This window comes from Arachis hypogaea, chromosome 9 (genome assembly GCF_003086295.3).
Source record: "Arachis hypogaea cultivar Tifrunner chromosome 9, arahy.Tifrunner.gnm2.J5K5, whole genome shotgun sequence".
NCBI lineage: Eukaryota > Viridiplantae > Streptophyta > Magnoliopsida > Fabales > Fabaceae > Arachis > Arachis hypogaea.
In genome coordinates, this window is record NC_092044.1 from 2,856,367 (window position 1) to 2,877,258 (window position 20,892).

General features: G+C 31.8%; 4 protein-coding genes across 6 annotated transcripts; 1 reads left to right on the forward strand and 3 right to left on the reverse strand.

Moving 5' to 3' along the window:
* Nucleotides 1-4,579: 4,579 nt before the first annotated feature.
* LOC112709911 (pentatricopeptide repeat-containing protein DOT4, chloroplastic-like) lies at nt 4,580-7,101 on the forward strand. The gene is made up of 2 exons (XM_029288825.2): nt 4,580-5,038; nt 5,152-7,101. The coding sequence occupies exon 2, from the start codon at nt 5,164-5,166 to the stop codon at nt 7,012-7,014; it is 1,851 nt and encodes a 616-aa protein (XP_029144658.1). The 5' UTR covers nt 4,580-5,038; nt 5,152-5,163; the 3' UTR covers nt 7,015-7,101.
* LOC112709912 (protein NRT1/ PTR FAMILY 1.2) lies at nt 5,970-10,269 on the reverse strand. 2 transcript variants are annotated; one of them, XM_025761906.3, is made up of 5 exons: nt 9,902-10,206; nt 9,595-9,812; nt 8,356-8,903; nt 7,366-8,246; nt 5,970-6,844 (listed from the first exon to the last, which is right to left on the reverse strand). In XM_025761906.3, exons 1-5 carry the CDS (start codon nt 9,963-9,965, stop codon nt 6,813-6,815), a joined length of 1,743 nt encoding a protein of 580 aa, XP_025617691.1. In that variant the 5' UTR covers nt 9,966-10,206; the 3' UTR covers nt 5,970-6,812. The 2 variants fall into 2 exon arrangements, with proteins under 2 accessions (XP_025617691.1, XP_025617690.1); XM_025761905.3 differs by lacking the exon at nt 5,970-6,844 and having other exon boundaries at nt 7,272-8,246; nt 9,902-10,269.
* Nucleotides 10,270-11,288: 1,019 nt separating this feature from the next.
* On the reverse strand, nt 11,289-16,171 carry LOC112709915 (probable inactive nicotinamidase At3g16190). The gene is made up of 5 exons (XM_025761910.3): nt 15,928-16,171; nt 15,732-15,839; nt 12,053-12,287; nt 11,645-11,761; nt 11,289-11,559 (listed from the first exon to the last, which is right to left on the reverse strand). The coding sequence occupies exons 1-5, from the start codon at nt 15,976-15,978 to the stop codon at nt 11,486-11,488; spliced, it is 585 nt and encodes a 194-aa protein (XP_025617695.1). The 5' UTR covers nt 15,979-16,171; the 3' UTR covers nt 11,289-11,485.
* Nucleotides 16,172-17,485: 1,314 nt separating this feature from the next.
* LOC112709913 (probable inactive nicotinamidase At3g16190) lies at nt 17,486-20,153 on the reverse strand. Of its 2 annotated transcripts, none has more exons than XM_025761908.2 (6): nt 19,978-20,153; nt 19,745-19,898; nt 19,540-19,653; nt 18,816-19,050; nt 18,618-18,734; nt 17,486-17,798 (listed from the first exon to the last, which is right to left on the reverse strand). In XM_025761908.2, the coding sequence occupies exons 1-6, from the start codon at nt 20,097-20,099 to the stop codon at nt 17,725-17,727; spliced, it is 816 nt and encodes a 271-aa protein (XP_025617693.1). In that variant the 5' UTR covers nt 20,100-20,153; the 3' UTR covers nt 17,486-17,724. The 2 variants fall into 2 exon arrangements, with proteins under 2 accessions (XP_025617693.1, XP_025617694.1); XM_025761909.3 differs by having other exon boundaries at nt 19,745-19,909; nt 19,978-20,149.
* Between the last annotated feature and the right edge of the window lie 739 nt (nt 20,154-20,892).

Consider the following 20,892-nt stretch of genomic DNA (forward strand, 5'->3'; position numbering starts at 1 on the left):
CATAATGAAAAATTTGTTACCTGAGTCTTCGTAAAGATTTGATTAGAGTCTCGTGCTGATAACGTGTTGTAAAATAAAAGATATATGAAATAAAGATGTATAAATAGAAGACTCTAGTATTAAAATAATTAGCTCAATAATAATTTATATATATATATATATAATAATATTATATGTTGCAATGTATATATATATACAAAGATAGAAAGGAGTATTAAAAATAAAGAGAGAGAGAATTGCATTTGTTTATTATTACTATCTCAATATATTAAAGATGGTTAATATTGCTATTAATATTATATGTAAAGAGTAATAGAAAATAGAATTTAAAATACTTATAAAATAAAAGAAGAGAAAGAATTGTAATAATAATATAAGGAGAAGGGTATTTGATTGCAACATAAAAGGGAATCGATTTCTTATTATTTGGTTGTGTGTAGTAAGAGAAAAGAAAATAAGTGCTTTATAGTAAAAAAGAGAGAGAGAATATATTAGTTTTATTATTGCTGTGTGTATGTTACGAGAGGATTCATCCTCTATTTATACATATAAATATTCAACCATTCAACCTTTCATTAACTCTCTATTTGCCTTGAAAGACCATTCCTTCGGTACGAGAATAGTTAGCCGCCCAATCTTATAAATGGACATTCAATTTATTTTTATCACAACAATCCTATCCTAAATACCGTGATTCTGATCTCATAAAAAAATAAAAATAAAAAATAAAAAATATATATTAAAATTATATTATACATAATACAAAAATCATACTATTTATAGAAATATTTTAAATTAATTTCATAAATATTTTATGTATTAATTACTGATCATTACTAACTTAATTTTTAACTACTAATAACTCTAATCATATTTTAACGTGATAGTGCATCAATTAAATTCATCACAATTATTATACATTGATGAAGTGCTAAAATTAAAGTAAATTATCCTAGTATTGGAGCACGTTCGTTCCTTTCATGTGAGTTGTGAGTTGTGACCACTAATGAATCCAATCCTTTTGATTTATTTTTGTGGTATATATTCTTTATCAATCATTCAAAAGAGATAGATTTGCAGCTTCTAAGCTTAGCGGATATTTTCTTGCCATCTTCATTCGTAAATGTTTTGTGTGTTAAGCTGTTAAGAAGAAATTTTTCGTGGGAAAAAAAACTTTTGAAGTCTGTAACGTACTCATCAAATATATTGAGAAAATTAAAATATTTTATTTTTATTTATTTAACTAATATTCTAATTCAATTATGTTATTATTATGATGTGAAAACACTCTACTGACCTGGGAAAAATAAAAAAATTATTAAATAAGTGCTGAAATATTGAAAAAAAATAGGTTTTTTTTTTCTTCTTTTTGTGGGGGTCATGAATTAAATTTGGTAGCTGTAATATTGATAGGTGCGTCTATAATTAGAAGTCCACTTTGTATGTACAATTGACCTTCCCTTTACAATGTTCACATTTAATAGTGTTACCAATCTTTAATTACAAAATAGAATATGAATAAAAGAACAACTATATGGTTAGCCAACTTCGGAAAAGGCATCAATCACAGAGAAAATAATAATAAAAAAATGCCTCATGGTTCACGACACAAGATTGTTTATTGTCTATGTTTATAATCATAGGCCAATTTCAAAGGTTTATTTTTTTGCTATGCAAATCCCTTACACCGCTTTCACATTATGTTCACACTTCACACTGCCTATTTAATTATTTTGTTGATTTACAAAACATAAAATTTATTTTATACAACTAATAATTTAAATGAGGAAAGAGTAGAGAGATTCACACCAGTAAATATCTTAGTTTAATTTCAATGTGTAATGAGATTTACGTCTAGTTTTCATCACAAAATAACAAAATTTTATTGTATCAAATTTAAAATTATAATTACCAATGTCAAAATCAATATAAAGACAAATTGAACTAAACCGGTTCTACCCTAAAACAAACGAAGTAATAATTTCGTGATTCACAAACTAATATCAAGACCAAATCAAATTAGTAGACCAAACAAAATTAAAGACAAATTAAATCTGAAACTAAGTTATCTTTTCTTCTTAGTTAATGACTTTTTATTGATAAATTTTTTCTAATAATTTCTCAATAAATTATACGTTTTTTTCAAAATTAAATATCAAATACAAACTAAAATGTTCAATAGTGCAGTGTTTAATTTCTGAATGTTCTCCTTAATGCCCATCAAACTTTGTGCTTCTTCTTATAGCAAAAACGATTATTTTGCTAACCTTTGCAGCTGATCAATTCCACATGACTCCCCTTAGCAAGTTAACGGTGTATTTGTACAATGTATATAATAAACTATTTATTTAGTTTAATATGAGTTTAAAATAAACAGTCATAATAAAATACTACTAATTTCTCAAATACAATACACCTATACTATTCAGAATAACCATTCGAGTACCAGAAATAATAAAAACTTGACATTCTACCAAATCAAACATCTCTATATCCCCATTATACACATTGTATAGATACTCTATCCCCCAATACTTCCTCATTCCACATTTAAGACATGATTATTTTCTTCCTATAAGCGGCAACTTTCCTTTTCTTATTTTCTTCGTGTTTCCTTGTATATCCAAATATAATCAAATTATTGCATTACTAATTCATTATTAGCTCATAATTGTTATGATTGGCTTTTTTTTTTTTCTATTCTTAGCAGCAATAATCTTTTTACTCTTGATGATGAATTCTTTTCAAATTTAACCAATTCAGCATTAATATTAAGACCAATCCTAAAATTTTATAGCACAAACAATCAATCCATACATTAGAATAAATTCTTAATCAAGTAATCAAATATTTATCATCACAATAAATAATAATTTTTTTAATTCAACAAAATAAATTAAACTATATATATTATATATAAATATAAATACACAAATATATCAATATGTTAATTTTAATATGCAAATAGTATTTTTGATATTTGTTAGGTGGACTTTTTAAATAGAAAACATAATTTTCTATATAGCATATATACTGCTATACATGGGGTATGTCTAAAACGAGCACAACAATTATATGCTTATTGGATGCGCCGCATTTATATAGACTATTAGATTTGATTAGATAAAAATCAAAGGCTAATATGAAAGAAGAGCATTGATGGACTCTAATAAATACAGAATATCCTAGTACATAAATAAATGCTTTAGATAACAATACTTTAATACACAATATTTTAATTAATAACACAATCTTTTATTCTTAAATAATTAAATATAAAATATATAAATAAAAAAATGAATATTTTTTATTCAATAAGATTAATTATTATGCAAAATTTTTTTATAATATTAAAATTATATTAAATAAAATTTAAAAGTGTAACATAAATATATAAAATAATTAAAATTTTATTTTATAACATGCATCAATGCGTGCACATGTGTATTGTGTGGAGATTATATATATATTCGAAGAGAGCTTAAGCATGATAACCACAGCTATCCTAGTATCGAAATTCAGTGTGTGGTTAAACTAAAGAGATTCATCTTCGTTTTGATATAAGAAAGTTCTAAAATTTCGAATGAGTTCTTTTACAAAAATGAGTTATTGCTATTTCCTAAAGAATTTAATTTGATGTATTATATGTTAAAATAATTTTACACATATATCTAATTAAATAATATTATATAATAAAAGTTTTTTAAAAAATAAATATAGATAAACTATTATATAACTATTTTATATGATTAATATATTAAAATTAAATTCTTTTATAAAATATATAAAACAAAATATAAAAATCATTAATACTTACAAAATATAATTTTTTTGGATATATTATTTTATTTCGGTCACTAACTATTCAACTTTTGAATGATGTGGGCGGTGAAAAAATTGATCCCCAAAAGAACGATTTCCTTTTTAACTTAACAAAGTTATAAAAATAAAATTTCAACTTGACTCTCTTCTATTTTCTTCGGCACCAGTGTATTGTGTAAGTATCGATTAGGGTTGAAAGTGAGCCGAGTTGAGCCGACTCATTAACAATCGAGCCTATTTCTTAAGTTTAAAATCGGCTCACCGAAAGCTCACGAGCTGGCTCAAATAAGAGAAACATAAATAAATAATCTATAATTCTATATCAGTAAATTATAACTTATATCTTTTTAAAAATATTTAAAAAGATCAATTTTATATATTGTTTATGTATTAATAAATTATAAATTTTTTATTTATGTTTTATATTAAAATTATATATAAAAAATAAATATAAATATTAAATAATTAAGATTGTTATAATATATATATATATATATATATATATATATATATATATATATTAATGAACTAAGTTTATCTAAGCTCAAACTCGACTCATTTAATTTATAAGCTCAATTTCAGGCTCAAACTTAGCTCACAAGCTCACGAGCTTAGTTTATCGAGCTATTAACAAATCGAATTTGAGCTGGTTCATGAGTTGGCTTGACAGTGAATCAATTATCAAAAATCAAGAATCAAGATGGAATCCCAAGACGGTTATTATAGAGATTCACTAGAAACTTATAACAGAGTCTATTTGGTGGTTTGGGGAGAGAAGGATCCATGATATTCCATTCCCATCTTCTCAACAAACTCCCTCTCAAGAAACCCTTTTCTTCAACCATTCATACTCACACCCACTCAAACCTTCTGAAATTCTGCAATCTTTCGAATACTCTTTTCCAAATCAAGCAAGTTCACGCCTTTGCCCTCATCCATGACTTCCTCCCTCACAGCATCTCTCTCTGCGCCTCCCTCATACTCCAATACGCCACCTTTGGTAACCTCACTGCTTCCCTCCTTCTCTTCCAGCGAACCTCTCCGCATTCCCGCAGTGCCTTCCTCTGGAACACTCTCATTCGCGCAAACTCCATTGCTCGAGTGTTTGACGGGTTTCACACTTACAACCGTATGGTTCGTGCTGGAGTTAAGCCTGATGATCACACCTTCCCATTTGTCCTAAAGTGTTGTTCTGATTTCGAGCGGGTTGAGAAAGGTAAAGAGGTTCATGGGGTTGTTTTTAAGCTTGGTTTTGATAGGGATGTCTTTGTTGGGAATACCCTTTTGATGTTTTATGGTAATTGTGGGTTTTTTGCTGATGCCATGAAGGTGTTTGATGAAATGCCTGAGAGGGATAAGGTGTCTTGGAACACTGTTATTGGGTTGTGTTCTCTGAATGGGTTCTATTATAAGGCGCTCTGGTTTCTCAGAGAGATGGTTGCGGAGGCGTCGGGGTTTAAACCGGATTTGGTCACCGTTGTTAGTGTGTTGCCTATTTGTGCGGAGACTGAGGACGAGGTGATGGCAAGACTAGTGCATTGTTATGCTTTGAAGGTTGGTTTGGTGGGTTGTCATGTGAAGATTGGGAATGCTTTGGTTGATGCTTATGGGAAATGTAGGAACGAGAAAGCTTCCAAGCGGGTTTTTGATGAAATGGACGACAGAAATGTGGTTTCTTGGAATGCTGTTATGACAAGTTTTTCTTTTAGAGGTCTCTGCAAAGATGCTTTTCATGTATTTAGGTTGATGATTGAAGCAGGAATGTTACCAAACTCTGTGACGGTTTCTAGCATGCTGCCTGTGTTAACAGAATTAGGACTTTTCAGGTTGGGAAGGGAAATCCACGGGTTGTGTTTAAGATTTGGTATGGAGTCTGATATTTTTATTGCTAACTCATTGATAGATATGTATGCAAAATCAGGATATTCCGGTGTAGCATCGGCCGTATTCAACAAAATGATAGATAGAAACACTGTATCTTGGAATGCCATGGTTGCAAATTTTGCTCAAAACAGGCTTGAATTTGCAGCCATAGAGTTAGTGAGGCGAATGCAAGCTAATGGAGAAACCCCAAACACTGTCACCTTCACAAATGTTCTTCCAGCCTGTGGAAGATTACGTTTCCTGCAAGTTGGAAAAGAGATTCATGCCAAAATAATTCGGATGGGATGGTTTTCTGATTTGTTTGTCTCTAATGCTCTTACAGACATGTACTCAAAATGCGGACACTTACACCTTGCTCGAAATGTTTTTAATATTTCTATCAAGGATGAAGTTTCATACAATATGCTAATTATGGGCTATTCCCAAACAAGTGACTGCTTAGAGTCCCTGAATTTGTTCTCAGAAATGATACTCTCTGGCATGGTGCCTGATATGGTTTCATTCATGGGTGCCATATCTGCTTGTGCGAATCTGGCTTCCATAAAGCAAGGGAAAGAGATCCATGGTCTGCTGGTGAGACAGCATTTTCACACACATCTTTTTGTGGCAAATTCACTCTTGGATTTGTATACCAAATGTGGACGAATAGATCTTGCTAGCAAGGTATTTGACTTAATCGAATACAAGGATACAGCCTCTTGGAATACTATGATTTTAGGCTATGGTATGCTGGGTGAGCTTGACACTGCAATCAACCTCTTTGAGGCAATGAAGGAAGATGGTGTGGATTACGATTCAGTGTCCTTTATCGCAGTTTTGTCAGCTTGCAGTCATGGGGGTTTAATTGAGAAAGGGAGAAAGTACTTTATAATGATGCAGGATCTTAATATTGAACCAACACAAATGCACTATGCATGTATGGTTGATCTCCTTGGAAGAGCTGGGCTAATGGAAGAAGCTGCAGACCTTATTAGAGGCCTTTCCATCGAAGCAGATGCTAATATTTGGGGTGCGATGCTTGGCGCATGCCGGATACATGGAAATGTAGAATTGGGGTGCTGGGCTGCTGAGCATCTTTTTGAGTTGAAGCCTCAGCACTGTGGCTACTATATTCTGCTTTCAAATATGTATGCAGAAGCTGAAAGATGGGACGAGGCAAACAAAGTTAGGGAATTGATGAAGTCAAGGGGAGCTAAAAAGAATCCTGGTTGCAGTTGGGTTCAAATTGGAAATCAAGTGCATGCATTTCTAGTTGGTGAGAAAATAGAGAGCTTGGATAATGGCTTCTTGCTATCAGAATGTTGTTAAAAGTAAATCTTATTATGAAAGAGGAGCCACTTTGGGAAACCTCTTCCTGTATTATTCCATCAACAATCATATTATTATTAGGACCAACTCTTGTGTTGTGTTGAAGAAGGTTCCAAGACTGAGAAGAAGGTTCTGAAATTTCTGCCCCAAAGGATTAAAAGGAATTGAGGAAGATCCAAGCACATATGGAAAGGGATCAAAGAAGATGACTACTATTAAGAACCTAGTTAAAAAAAATCTAGTAAAACTACAGAAAATACCAGAACAATTAAACCTTGATAATCAACACAAGTGATCATTTTTGTTGCAAGTTGTAACCATAATGGAAATTGGATACCTTGTTATACATACCAGGATTTCTAAATTCAATTAATGGAAGATCTTCATCATTTGAACCATTTCCTCTAGTTTCTTTAGATTCTTGATCAGCTGTAGGTCCGTAAAGCCAGCTACAAACAAGGTAATACACTATGTTAATGGCACTCAGCATCACAAGAACCCAATAGTACTTGTCATAGCGACCCTTGTTGATATTATCCGAAATCCAACCTTCCTTTCCACCCCTAGAAGTAACCTTCTCCACAATTCTGAATACCAAAGAAGATAACACGTATCCTGCAGCCATGCCAAGTCCAAAGAGGGACGAAGCGATGCTCGACATACTCTTGGGGAATTCGGTGTAATAGAACTCATTTTGGCCTATTACATTGAATGCTTCAGCTATGCCACCCAAGCAGAGTTGAGGAAAAAGCCACATTGCAGACATATTCAACACTGCATTAGGATTATTCATATATCCTTCCCTGATAGCTCTATTTCGCCGTAAAGTCTCAACAATTGCACTGGTTACCAAGTGAAGAAAAGAGAAAAACAATCCTAGTCCCATTCTATTCTTGGCACTGATCCTAACTTGTTTGCCTCTAAGCCTTGTTGCTAGAGGAATAACAATGCGATCATATATAGCTATCCACAAGAAAATTGTAAATATCATTATCACACTCAAAGAACCTGCTGGAACTTGGAAGTTTCGAGTGATATATCTGTTCAGTGATTTAGCTTGCAGCAATCCAAATGAGCCTCCAATGTTAAGCGACATCATGATCCCGGTCGACCACAGGGGAATAACTTTGATGATGGCTTTTAGTTCTTCTACTTCATCTATTGTGGAGGCTGATCCATCTAAGGCTAAATCTTTTTCAGGGCCTTTGATAAAGCAAGCTTTATTCAGAAACCTTCAAAACAAAGACATGACCAGAAGAGTTTTACTTTTAGTATTATTTCATACATGGAATGAGCTAAAGAAAACAACAATGGTAATGTGAGAATTCGATTTGATTCAACCTTAGTTTATCAGTTGGAACAAGAAGATCAGAGTCCTTCTTTTGAAGGTACATTCCGGTCGACTTCCTGGCTGGTAATCTAAGCTTCCTGTTCTTATAGGCAGCTACGATTACTCGTGCAAAGCCGGTGAGCAAGCTGCCATGTGTTTTGTGTTTAATGTAAAGAGGAGAAGCAAGGAAGAAGAAGAAAGTGGACAAGAACATGAGTGCTGCAGGAACACCAAAACCCAGTTTCCATCCAAGATGATCTTGGATATATACTATTCCGGTGAAGGCGACTATGACTGAAATAGCTGATGAAGCATAATACCAGCTGAAGTATATTTCTAAGGCCCTTTGGTTATTGGGGTTATCTTTGCTATTCACTTGGTCTGCTCCAAATGCTAGGGAGCATTGAAGGCCACCATTTCCAAATGCCATGAGAGCAAGGGAAGAGATTAGTATTGCCATTTGCATAGTTGTTGCTGATTTGCATGTTTCAGTTGCAGGATCACAAGGAGGAGGCCGTGCCGCGGGGATCATGGCTGTCAGCCACAAAAGTGCCATTCCCTGAAACCAAAGGGGACAAGAAAAAGAAAAAGTTGAATCCCAATTGGACTAGTTATTCCTTTGCCTAATTTAAATGTAACAATGTAAATGATCTCTTCAAAAACCAGGCTTAGAAAGTGAAAATTTTATTTAAATTGTTTATTTTGTCATCATAATGAATTGTTTCATTGTAAACATATATGATAGGACATAGTAGCTTCGTTTGATTTATGTAACCGACTCCACCTAGTGGGATTAAGTTTTGTTGTTATCGTTGTAATGAATTGTTTCATGAAAGAATGCATCAAGGTAGCTTATTCACCCCTATATGTATTACAATTTGAAGATCACATAGTTGTGAAATTCATAATTGATATTTGTAACTTCATAATTCAGCTAATGCATAATTGCAATGTAAATTCATCATATCAAAAGAAAACAAAATTGTGATGTAAATTCCTTTTAAAGATATGCACTGCACTTTGATACTATAAGCAGAAAGTAAAATCAATAACTAGAGTCAAACAACTACATCATTTATATGCAATAGACTAATAGAACAACCCACACAGTTTTAATTTCTAAACTAAAGTGATACTAATGAAATTGAATACAATCCTATAACATCATCTACTAATTCAATCCAAATAACAGAGTTAAACTCTTGACAGAATTGAATTCAATTCTATTACAACTGAAAATGAAGTCTTACCAGGAAAGTGATTATAGAACCGAAACCAACAGCAAGGAAACGACCCAGATAAGAATCAGCAATGAAAGCACCAATGAGAGGGGTGAAATTGGTGGTAGCAACTGATAATAACAGAATCATGTTGGCTTTTGCTAAATGGAGATTGTAGCTTCCCATCAAATACAACACCATGTTTGGCAATAACCCCAAGGTTGCTACCCTTGCAAGTGCTTCATTTGCTGCCAACAAGGTTATATATACAGAATTAAATTACTTTGATAATTATATATAACCCATTATATCAAAACTAAGTGTGAATTAAACAAACCTATGATGAAGGGCATGGTGGCAATTCCACCTTTACCCCTTATGAGTTGGGGATGGGAACCCATCTTCACTTGAGCTGAAGAATGATGAGTTAATTTAAAGCAAGAGACACTGACTCACAAACACACAAAAGGAGGAAAGAAAACTGAAAGATTTGTTAAGGTTAAGGTTGAGATCTTCTGGAGCATACATAGAAAGATCAAGAACTCTGTGTTAAATCCTAGGAGGTCTGTTGAATTTTTTATTATTTATTTTTTTGAGGTGTGATTAGCGAGTTTATGCACCTGTACTAATATTTCTTAAGTCAATGGCCATATACTTAGCTTTGACAATTATATGTTCTATTTCTAGCATTTTACATTATAATTTATATTAAATCTTTTTATGATTTTCAATTATAGTCTTTCTTATGGTATTTTTGTTTTTTATATATTTTTTATATATTTTTCATTTGAAATTTAAAAAAATTGTAAATGAAAAAATAATTACAATGATATGATTGAGAACCCACTACAATTTACAAAAAGTGGAGATTGATATCTAAATAGAGATAATGTATGTGAATATTATGTAATATAATTTGCATGGAAAAAAAAGAGTGTTATATATACAATTTGCTTGAGCAAAAACATCCAAACACCATGATTTTTTTTATCAAAAATAAAAAGATTTAAATCTGTAATTTTTTAGATGAATATAGAAAGACTATATTATTTAAACTATAATTCATTGGTTCTAAACACATAAATTTAAAAAAAAAAAGTTAAATATAAATATTATAAATTTATAATAGACTATTGTACTTCTCAAATTTTTAGTCAATATTAGTAATGATTTGTGATATGGATGATCATAAATATACACATGTTTTTAGTAACTAAGTCTAATTAAGTTAATACAAGTTTAACAAACAAAAAAATATACACGCATTCATCACGGGCTTTTTGTTTGCACTTTTTCAGCATAGGAATTTTGTTACAATACACAGATATTTTGTTATAAAGTATATAAATTTTTGTATACAATACAAAAAATTTTGCACATAGCGTATAAATTTATAAAAATAACAAAAATTTTATTATATTGTACATCAAAATTTTTGTACTATTAAAATTTTTATACTCAATATCTTTGTTGAGCATATAATAAAAAAAAAGAAGAAAGTAGTGATAATGACCATGACTTTGTTGAAGAAAGAAGCACACAAAAAAAAATGAAAAAGAGAAAAAAAAAAAAGAAAAAACAGCAACTACACATACATAATAAGAAAAAAACGTGACCACTTAATTAAAAATTCGGTTTAAAAAATACATAGATGCCTAGTTTTATTAGTTGTGATATACATAACAATTAGTCATGGCTTACAACTAACCCGTGAAATTGATAGATGATTAAAACAATAAGATATTATAACGATGATTTAAATGAGTAAATCATAAATGTTAAAGAAGTTGTGATGTTTAATACCGCAATATAAATTATTCTTAGTTTTATAAGATATAAACAGAATCTTAAACAGGTTTTTGAATCTTGAATCGAACATCATCAAGGCACACCAAGTTGTCTGCTCCAATGTCCCTTGACATCAAGCTTTGAAGTCGGTCCATTCTTGTAGCGTTGGGGTTGCCACTCCAATGTTTTTCATGTCAAACACATTAGCTGAAATTAAACCACATATCATCATAACCATTTGACTTGAAAAGCTGATCAATAGAATTATATGATATTGTGAAAGAACACATACCAAGATGAATTTCAGGCGTGGCAGCGGCTGTGGCATCAACAATAACAGTTACAGGTTGGTAGTCTAATGCTACGGCATCAAAGACAGTTTGCCTAACACAATTTGGAGTTTGAACTCCTACAAATGAAATACATTAAAGTAAATTAGTAATCACAAGAAATGTAATGTACTTAACTTTACGTATTAAGTAAAACCTATGAAAAGACTAAGTATGCGAACACACGAATTTTAATTTTTTATAAGAAATGGAGACACGTTATATATATAAAATATAAAGTATTTTTTAGATATGTGCGTCGATTTGTCGAATAAGTATTGCATTAGTGTCGTGTGTAAAATATGTCGCAAAAGACGATAACTTACAAAATGTTCATCTTTCATAGGCTAGAACAATTTCTATTTACTCACCAGTAATGACCAGATTGTTAATTCCTGCTCCTTGAAGAAGTGAGTGAAGGTGTGTAGCAAAGAATGCACTGAAGCGGGTCTTCACGAGTTTATAGTCTCCTTCTCCGATTACTAGCCCCTCAACTAACTCTGCACCTGGGCTTCCCTTAGAGGCTGGACCAACTTGACCTTGAGCATAATAATGTCGACGAAAAAGTTCAACATCTCTTCCTAAAGGATCGTTTTCTCGGACTACCTGAAAGTGTTTTGGGACACACAATTTATCTAGTATATATTGAATCATTTTCTTGATTGTTCAGTGTCTGACCAAGAGACTAAGATATTTGAACTTTTATTATAATCACAAACAATCAGCTAATTTATGTTGTTCGAGTGACTAGAATTTTTTCGTCGTGTACGTACAATAACTCATGGTATCCATAATTCCTAAAGCCAAATATAAAAAAAAAAAAAGCACGTGGTTGTGATTATATTTATAGATAAAAAGTTAGAGATTATTTTAATAATGACACTAAAAATATTTTTTTAAAAGATGTTTATATGTGTCATGTTATTATTAGACATTTTTATTAAACTGGTTAAAAATTTATTTTTTAATACACTAGAGTAAAATTGATTTATTATAGTAATAATAATAAATTCAATTGTTTGCATTATAATTATTAGACCCGATTTGATCCGATCGAATTACACAATCTAAACCAAATATCTTTAAATTTTTTGATAAAAAGACAAATATATTCCTGATTTTTTGTTTTGTGGACATTTAAATCCCTAAAAATTTAAAAATACAATTAAATCTCTAAAAAAATGTGTTTATTGTTATAAAAAAATCGATTTTATTCTAATTCGTTAAAAAAAATTAACATAATTGATTCATTAATACGTCCAATAATAATATGAAACATAAACATCTTTACAAAAAGACAATTTAAATGTCTTTATGGACTAAATCCCTAAAATGGTCCCTCAGATTGGGCCCTACACCAATTTCACTCCTGAGTTTCCAATTGCACCATTTTGGTTCTCGAAATTGAACTCCGGGCACCTTAAAAGTCTTGAAGCCTATTTCCAGCCTGAGTCAGCAAATCGGAGTGCTGATTTGGCAAGTGGCTGCCACAGTGGATGTTTCATACGGTGTCGTTTAGGGTTTTGGCGCCTAAAGAGAGTAAAACGTTACATGAATGAAGAAAACAAAACGTTAGAGCCATATGGGTTTTGATCACTCACAATCTTCTCCTTCCTTTCTCCAACACCGAAACACTTAGACTCCCTCTTCCTCTGACAATGGTAAAGGCTTAGTGTGGTGGTTTAGGGTTTGTGAGTTCAACAATTTTGCGGGACTGCTAGTGTCGTCGTGGAGTTCACAGTGCCGTTATTGAGGAAACACCATTGTTGTTGTTATTGAGGTGAGTACACAGTGCCCTTATTTATTTTTTTCGACAATCATAGCTTGATTTTCAAGGGTTTAGTTGGCTTTCTGTTTGTTTGTGGTGGGGTGTTTTCATCGTTGATAAAGGTTTAGGGTTTCATATATTGTTCTGCTAGGATATGGGTTTTAAACATGCTCTGTTTTTGCCTAATGAAACAGGAGAAAGTTTTTTCTTTACCATCCATGAAATGCAATCTCTTAATTTTTGGGTTGTGACCATGATCATTGAGTTAATGTGTACAATTTTTATTTCTGATGCAGATGAAAAATCTAATTGACATTATATTCTATCATGGAGGTAGCTTTGAAAAAAATGAAGAATGAATGATGGTTTATTCTCCTGATAAGAAAAGTTGTTTGGCTTATATTGATGAAGATACATTAGATATTTTCTATATTAGGAATTATCATAAAGAGTTTGGGTATGACAAGACGAAGGAATGTTGGTGGCTTGTTCACCAAAAAGTTTAATGATTATTGAAATAATAATTATTTATTTGATTTTGTATGTGTGTGACTAACATTGATTAATAATGATGATATATTGATTATTGATTCTTGAAATCAGGAAGTCTGCATAATAGCATAAGCAACCGTTTATGAGTTGTTCTTGAAATCAATTTGGTGAATTTTATTTGGGTTGAATAGGAACTGATTCTGCAAAATTAGAATGAGACTATGTTGTTTGTACGATGTAAATGTTAAGGTCTATTATGGTGAATCAGTGTGAAAGTTAGGGATTGTTATGGTGCATTTTTTAAAAGTCAGGGTCTATTATGGTGCACGGGGTAAAAGTTAAGGACTATTATGGTGAATCATTATGTATTCTCACTCAACATGGCTATGTTATCTCAATTTCTGTTGCAGGGCCTGATTCCAGCCATGAGGGAGGTGATGCCTAATCTACATCACAATTTCTGTGTGTGTGGCATTTGTGGCGTAATTTCAAGAAATAATGGAAAGACTTAGAGCTAGGAGGATTGTTGTGGGATTGTGCACGGGCCACTATGTACCAGGAGTTCAAGGAGTTAATGGATAAGATTAAGAGGCTTAACGAGGATGCTTGGACATATCTAGAAAAATGGCCAGGAGATTCATGGACAAGGTTAAAGTTTAGTCACAAGCTGAAGTTGGACTCTATTTGCAACAACGCATGTGAAGTATTTAACTCAAAGATAAAGGAAGCATGAGAAAAGCCAATCATCACACTGCTCGAGGAAGTCAAAATATTTATAATGCGCACAATGTCTAAGAATAAGGTGAAGCTGAAAAATCACGTGGGAATACTATCACCAGTTATCAAAAGTAGGCTTGAGAAGGTTAGGAATGAGCCTAAAAACTGGCATCCAATTTGGGCTGGTGATAATGGTTATGAGAAATTCGAGGTGCATGGTCATCCTACAAACCATGTTATTAATTTGGGAAAAAGACTCTGCATTTGATGTTCTTGTCCAGTCCTTGGTTGAAGAGGAGCGGCTCGAATTCCCTACTGCGTGACTAGCACCACCCATCATTTGTCACAAGAAGATGAAGAAGAAAGAAGACAGAAGTGGAAGAAGAAGATAGGGTTCGCATTGGGTTTAGGGTTTATAAATGGGAGTAGGGACTATATTGGAGTAAATTCACCAAATGTCCATGTCATATAGCCGTTTCCACATCCACTGTGACAGCTACTTGCCAAATCAGCACTCCGATTTACTGATTCAGACTGGAAATAGGCTTGGAAACTTTTATAGTGCTTGGAGTTTAATCTCGAGGACCAAAATGGTGCAATTAAAAATTCAGGAGTGACATTAGTGTAAGGGTCCAATTTAAAAGGACTATTTTGAGAATTTGAGAACATCTTCCTAAATAATTAAGTGGACAATAATTTTCATTACAATATCTACAATCAATATAACACCTTTGTAACATTTAAAAATTTTTTCTAAAATTAAATAAATATTTTCTAAATTTTTGCATTTTTTATTTTTAAATTAAAAAGTGTTTTTTTAAATAGCAAAACAATATTAGTTCAAGTTTAGTAAAAATTCTTGAATTGTTGACAAAAATATATACTATCGTAGTCATCATAATGATAGTCTCCAAAAGACTGAAAAAACAATCTTAATACTGCTGTACACTTTCACATGATTTCTCTAATATCCAATAATATAAAAATAAAATTTAAAAACTATCCGCCACATTCATTTCTGAGATGCTGAAAATGGCAATGGCAATAAAGTGAAGTAATTAATAAATGATTACCCAAACTATGAGAATTCCACGTTGCCTGGCAACTTGGACAGCTTTGATCACGTTTGGGACAATTTCTTTCCCTCCTTTTACAGCTATAGGACCCTCTATAAAATCTTTCTGAAAACACACAATAAAATCATTAATTATTTTATTCCCAACACATCCCACAAACACAACATAACATAGCTAGGATTTGGGAACAGGCCTGCATGTCAAGTACAAGTAGAGCAGTGCCATTCCATCCTTGTGCTGCCATTTCCAATGCCTCAACTGGCCCAAGCCCAAGCCCAGATTTTGGGTTGCTTATGGTTGTGTCTCTGAGTCAGAGAAACTCTGGTTTTTATGATTGAGAATGGATTAGTCGGTGGGTTTGCAAAAGATGAGGATGGTTTAGTGAGAGGGGCAGTTTTGGACACGCGTTCTTTCTTATGATGAGCATTTGGCTTACTTGAGATTGCTCCATTTAAAATGCACGTGATAGTTACTATGGGTGCTCATGGATCGGATTCGATCTTTATATCCGCAGTGTTTATCCGAATTCGATTCGAAAATTGCGATATGGATCTGATCCACAAGGCTATCGGATCGGATCGAATCAGATCCGCACATTAGTCAGATCAGATTGCGGATTTTGTGTTAGTAACTGCATATCCGCAAATAAATAAATAAATATTCTTTTTATGTTTAATTTCAACTAATAATTATCATATATGTTGTATTAATTTAATTTATTATTTAAGAAAAATATGTTTAATATTCTTTTAAGACTAAACATATTTTAAAAAATAGAAAAAATGAATTTTATTGATATTTTTTAATAAAAATAAGCTTTTAAAAATATTTTTGAGTTTTACGGATATATTCGTTATCCGGCGGATCGGATCAGATCCAAACTAAAAAACTGCAGATATTAAATCCAATGATTTTAGTACGGATCGAATAGAAATTTTGGTCATACCCAATCCGATCTGCGTTCACCCCTAATTGGTTCTCACTTTATAAAATTACACTCTGGAAAAAAAAATGTGTTGAAAACAATGTTAAAAATATCAATTAAATTCATAGATTAAAAGTATTTGTAAATATTTGCAAATGTTCTTAGCAAAAAAATACTATTCATTAACTTATTTAAGCTCTGATATCGTTTGTGTCTTTGGGACTACAATCTTAGCAATAATTTATTAGATATTATTCATATGTCCAAACTCCAAACTTCTTAACAGAATAAAATCTCCTGGTATTCCTAGTCAGGAATTTCTTTTAAAAGTTGGGGTGCCCATCATGTTGCTTAGAACTATAGATTGCCTTTCATTCAAATTCCAGATAATTTGCTATTATGGTCTCTTTGGCCATGAAAATAATAAACAAAAGTCAACATCAGTTTTCATCAAGGCTTTGACTATGATTGAAAAAAGTTGTTTTTAACTTTTTATTAGTCATGGTTAATTATATGTTGTAATATCTTGGGTCACTTCTAGGTAAATGGTTTAACTTTGATTATAATTTGTAATATGAGTGAAAAATTTCTTATAGTGCTTTTTTAGTTTTTTAAGAATTATAAAAGTTGGAAAAAATTTAAAAATAAAAAATTGACCAATATTTCCAAAAGTCAATTTAGAAGTGCATTTGAAGAATAGATTTGAGTTGAAATTAGCAACTTGTGATTTTCTCTGTTAGAATGTACTATACAACACAAGTTGGAAACTTGAAAAGTAAATTAAGCACATAGAACATAAAATTATGACAAGATTTAAACCGTAAAATCGGAAAACTTAGTACAAATTTTATAAAACTAATTGACTCATTTAAAATTACAGTACCCAAAGATTTTGAAAGTTAAATAGAAATTTTAGCCACTATACGCATATACATATGGGCAGCAGCAGCAAAGCAAAGCATCATACATTTTTCTCATTTTTTTAACTCTCTGCATTTTAACTTGACAGAGACATAAGCAACTTTTTGAGTCTTGAATTGAACATCACCAAGGCACACCAAGTTGTCAAGCTTTGAAGTCGGTCCATTCTTGTAGCGTTGGGGTTGCGACCCCAATGTTTTTCATGTCAAACACATTGGCTGAAACCACACATCATCAGATATGAAATTTGATCATCATAGAGTTATTTTGGAGAAGAATAACATAATGAACATGCCTTGAAGGAATCCAAACACCATAATGGAGCCACAAAAGAAATACACTCGTGTATGTGTTATACTTATACCACAAGATTACAGAGGAAAAGGTAATAATTCACCAAGAAGTTCCTCATACATGCCACCATTCAACAGTATGGTACATACATGTATTTTAGTTGTTTTCAATAGCGTGATCCTATCATAATATATCTATGGAAACTCAGGTGCAGTCGACTTCACGTGAAGTTGATAATTGAGAGCCGTTAGATGAATTGACTTATTTGACTAAATTTTCATCTAACGGCTCTGTTATTAACTTTACGTGAAGTCGACTACACCTGAGTTTTCACCTTTTCTTTATCTCAAAAAAATAATTTATGTCTGAAACTAGCATGAAGAATTCCTTTAGTTATAGATTTCATATCAGATAAGCACACACTCTAACAAAGCTGCTGCTAACTATATTAGGCAATTGGCATCTGCAGAGTTAGATAACCAAGCAACTAAACCAGAAAAAATACATGATCTAACCAACTTCAGCACAAGTTCAAACCGAATTCGATCATAGTTCTCGATTGTGCAAAATATGTGTGCAACTAATAGCAGATACTATTCCAGAGACACTACTTAACATATTCAAGCAAGGATTCAAGAACAAAACATTGAAAGTTTAAACAAAAATACAATATTGTAAAGTTGATCAAATATTTAGAATTATATGATATTGTAATGCTACCAAGAAACTGAAAAAATGCCTACCAAGATGAATATCAGGCGTGGCAGCGGCTGTGGCATCAACAATAACAGTTACAGGTTGATAGTCTAATGCTACGGCATCATAGACAGTTTGCCTTATACAATTTGGAGTTTGAACCCCTACAAACAAAATGAATTAGTAAACATAAGAAATGTAAAAGTAGTTAACTTTGTGTAATAGAACAATTACTATATACTCACCAGTAATAACCAGATTGTTAATTCCTGCTCCTTGAAGAAATGAGTGAAGATGTGTAGCAAAGAATGCACTGAACCGAGTCTTCACAAGTTTATAATCCCCTTCTCTGATTACTAGCCCGTCAACTAACTCCGCACCTGGGCTTCCCTTAGAGGTTGGACCAACTTCACCTGTCGAGTATAGATGCCGGCGAAAGAGTTCAACATCTCTTCCTAAAGGATCATGTTCGCGGACGACCTGAAAACATTTTGAGAGTCACAATTCAACTAGTATATATTGAATCGTTTTCTTGACTGCTAAGTGCATGACCAAGAAGCACCCAACTGAGATATTTGTTCAACTTGTTATAATTGCAAACAATTCAAATGCTTAACACAAAGCTATCCTTTAGTGTCCTCATTTTTTACAGCATAACAATATAGGGGTATAATTCAAGGAAAACAACATTTGATGCTAAGTTTTCATTTTCCATATTTATGATTTCACCAGCAACAATTATAAAAAACACATCTTTCTTATCCCATTTCCTAATGTCAATGCCTACAACAGAAATGCTAAAGAAAAGTTGTATCCATAACTTCTCAAGCCAAAGAAAAACACATGTGTTTATCTAATATCCAACAATCTTAATACTAATATACACTTCAATATCAAAATTAAACTAAAACTATCCACCACATACATCTCTCACACAAATGGCAATGAAGTGATGAAGTAAATTATTACCCAAACTATGAGAATTCCACGTTGTCTTGCAACTTGCACAGTTTTGATCACATTTGGGACTATTTCTTTCCCTCCTTTTACAAGCATAGGACCCTCATTTTCTATAAAATCTCTCTGAAACCATCAAAACACACAACAAAATCCTTAATTTCTCCCAACACATCCTACAAAAACAACAAAACACAGCTAGGATTTAGGAACAGACCTGCATGTCAATTACAAGAAGAGCAGTGCGATTCCAAGCCTGTGCTGCCATTTCCAATGGGTCAACAGGCCCAAGCCCAAGCCCAGATTTTGAGCGTACCAACGAAGGTTTTGACCAATTGGGTTGCTTATTCTTGTGTCTGAGAGTCAGAGCACTGCACAGAAGCTTGCAACATGAACCACACAAATTAGTGGAAAAAGAAAAGAAAAGAAAAACAAGGAAAAGGGAAGTACCAAGATATGAAACTGAGGTTGTTGAGATTGAGAAAGGAGACGGTGTGAGTTTGTGATGTGGTTCCATGGCTATGGAGATTAGATGGTGGCTTTGCATTAGTAAAAGCCACAGTTTTGGCCATGAGTTCTTAGTTTCATATGCTGCAACCTCAAAAATAATACTAATATCAACAATAGTGAAAATTAGTGTAGTTAATTTAATGTGAAGTTGATAATTAAAAATTTATTAAATAATTTAATAAATTTGATTAAATTATTATGTAATAATTTTTAGTTATTAATTTTAATTACATGAGCTGTACTTGAATTTTGACTATAATTAAAATACAGTATTATTATAATATAATCAACTTTTTTTTATTTAATTTGACTACATTACTAAAATGTTAGAAAAAATTTATTTAACAAATGGTTTATATTTAGTTTGAGTTTAAATTTGTACATTTAGATAATTTTTTAAATATTAAGTTTAATAATTAATTACCTTTTAATGATGAGATAATATATAATTTGATGTATATATAAGATTCGGTTGCACTGTCAATATGCATAAAATTTAAATTCATTTTTTTTAAACTAATTACATTTCTAACAAAGTTAATTTATATTATTTATAATTACAATTGTTAAAGTTCAATTTTTTATTATCAATTTTCATTTCTTATATAATTATAAAAAAATGCTATCTCTGTGGATTATATAAAAAAACATGGCTTCTTTTAGCATTATTAGTGTGGCAATAAAATTAAATATCAAGCCAATATGATCCAATAGACTGGCATAATAATAATTATTTAAAAAAAATAGTAGAGGTAAACTACAAAATTTTAGTTCTTCAATTACGTAATCTATTTGATGTAATAAAATTTTTTATTTTGTGTTAATGAATTCGTTTGGAACATATATTACAAAGAG

Coding starts and splice junctions, on each gene's coding strand:
- LOC112709911 (XM_029288825.2), top strand. CDS start 5,164: ATGCCTGAGAGGGATAAGGTGTCTTGGAACACTGTTATTGGGTTGTGT.
- LOC112709912 (XM_025761905.3), bottom strand. CDS start 9,965: ATGGGTTCCCATCCCCAACTCATAAGGGGTAAAGGTGGAATTGCCACC. Junction 9,813..9,901: donor CACCATGCCCTTCATCATAG/GTTTGTTTAATT, acceptor CCTTGTTGGCAG/CAAATGAAGCACTTGCAAGG. Junction 8,247..8,355: donor GTTCCAACTGATAAACTAAG/GTTGAATCAAAT, acceptor TTTGTTTTGAAG/GTTTCTGAATAAAGCTTGCT.
- LOC112709915 (XM_025761910.3), bottom strand. CDS start 15,978: ATGGCAGCACAAGGATGGAATGGCACTGCTCTACTTGTACTTGACATG. Junction 12,288..15,731: donor GTGGAATTCTCATAGTTTGG/GTAATCATTTAT, acceptor AAACACTTTCAG/GTAGTCCGAGAAAACGATCC. Junction 11,762..12,052: donor TAACAATCTGGTCATTACTG/GTGAGTAAATAG, acceptor TTTCATTTGTAG/GAGTTCAAACTCCAAATTGT.
- LOC112709913 (XM_025761908.2), bottom strand. CDS start 20,099: ATGGCCAAAACTGTGGCTTTTACTAATGCAAAGCCACCATCTAATCTC. Junction 19,051..19,539: donor GTGGAATTCTCATAGTTTGG/GTAATAATTTAC, acceptor AAATGTTTTCAG/GTCGTCCGCGAACATGATCC. Junction 18,735..18,815: donor TAACAATCTGGTTATTACTG/GTGAGTATATAG, acceptor TTTTGTTTGTAG/GGGTTCAAACTCCAAATTGT.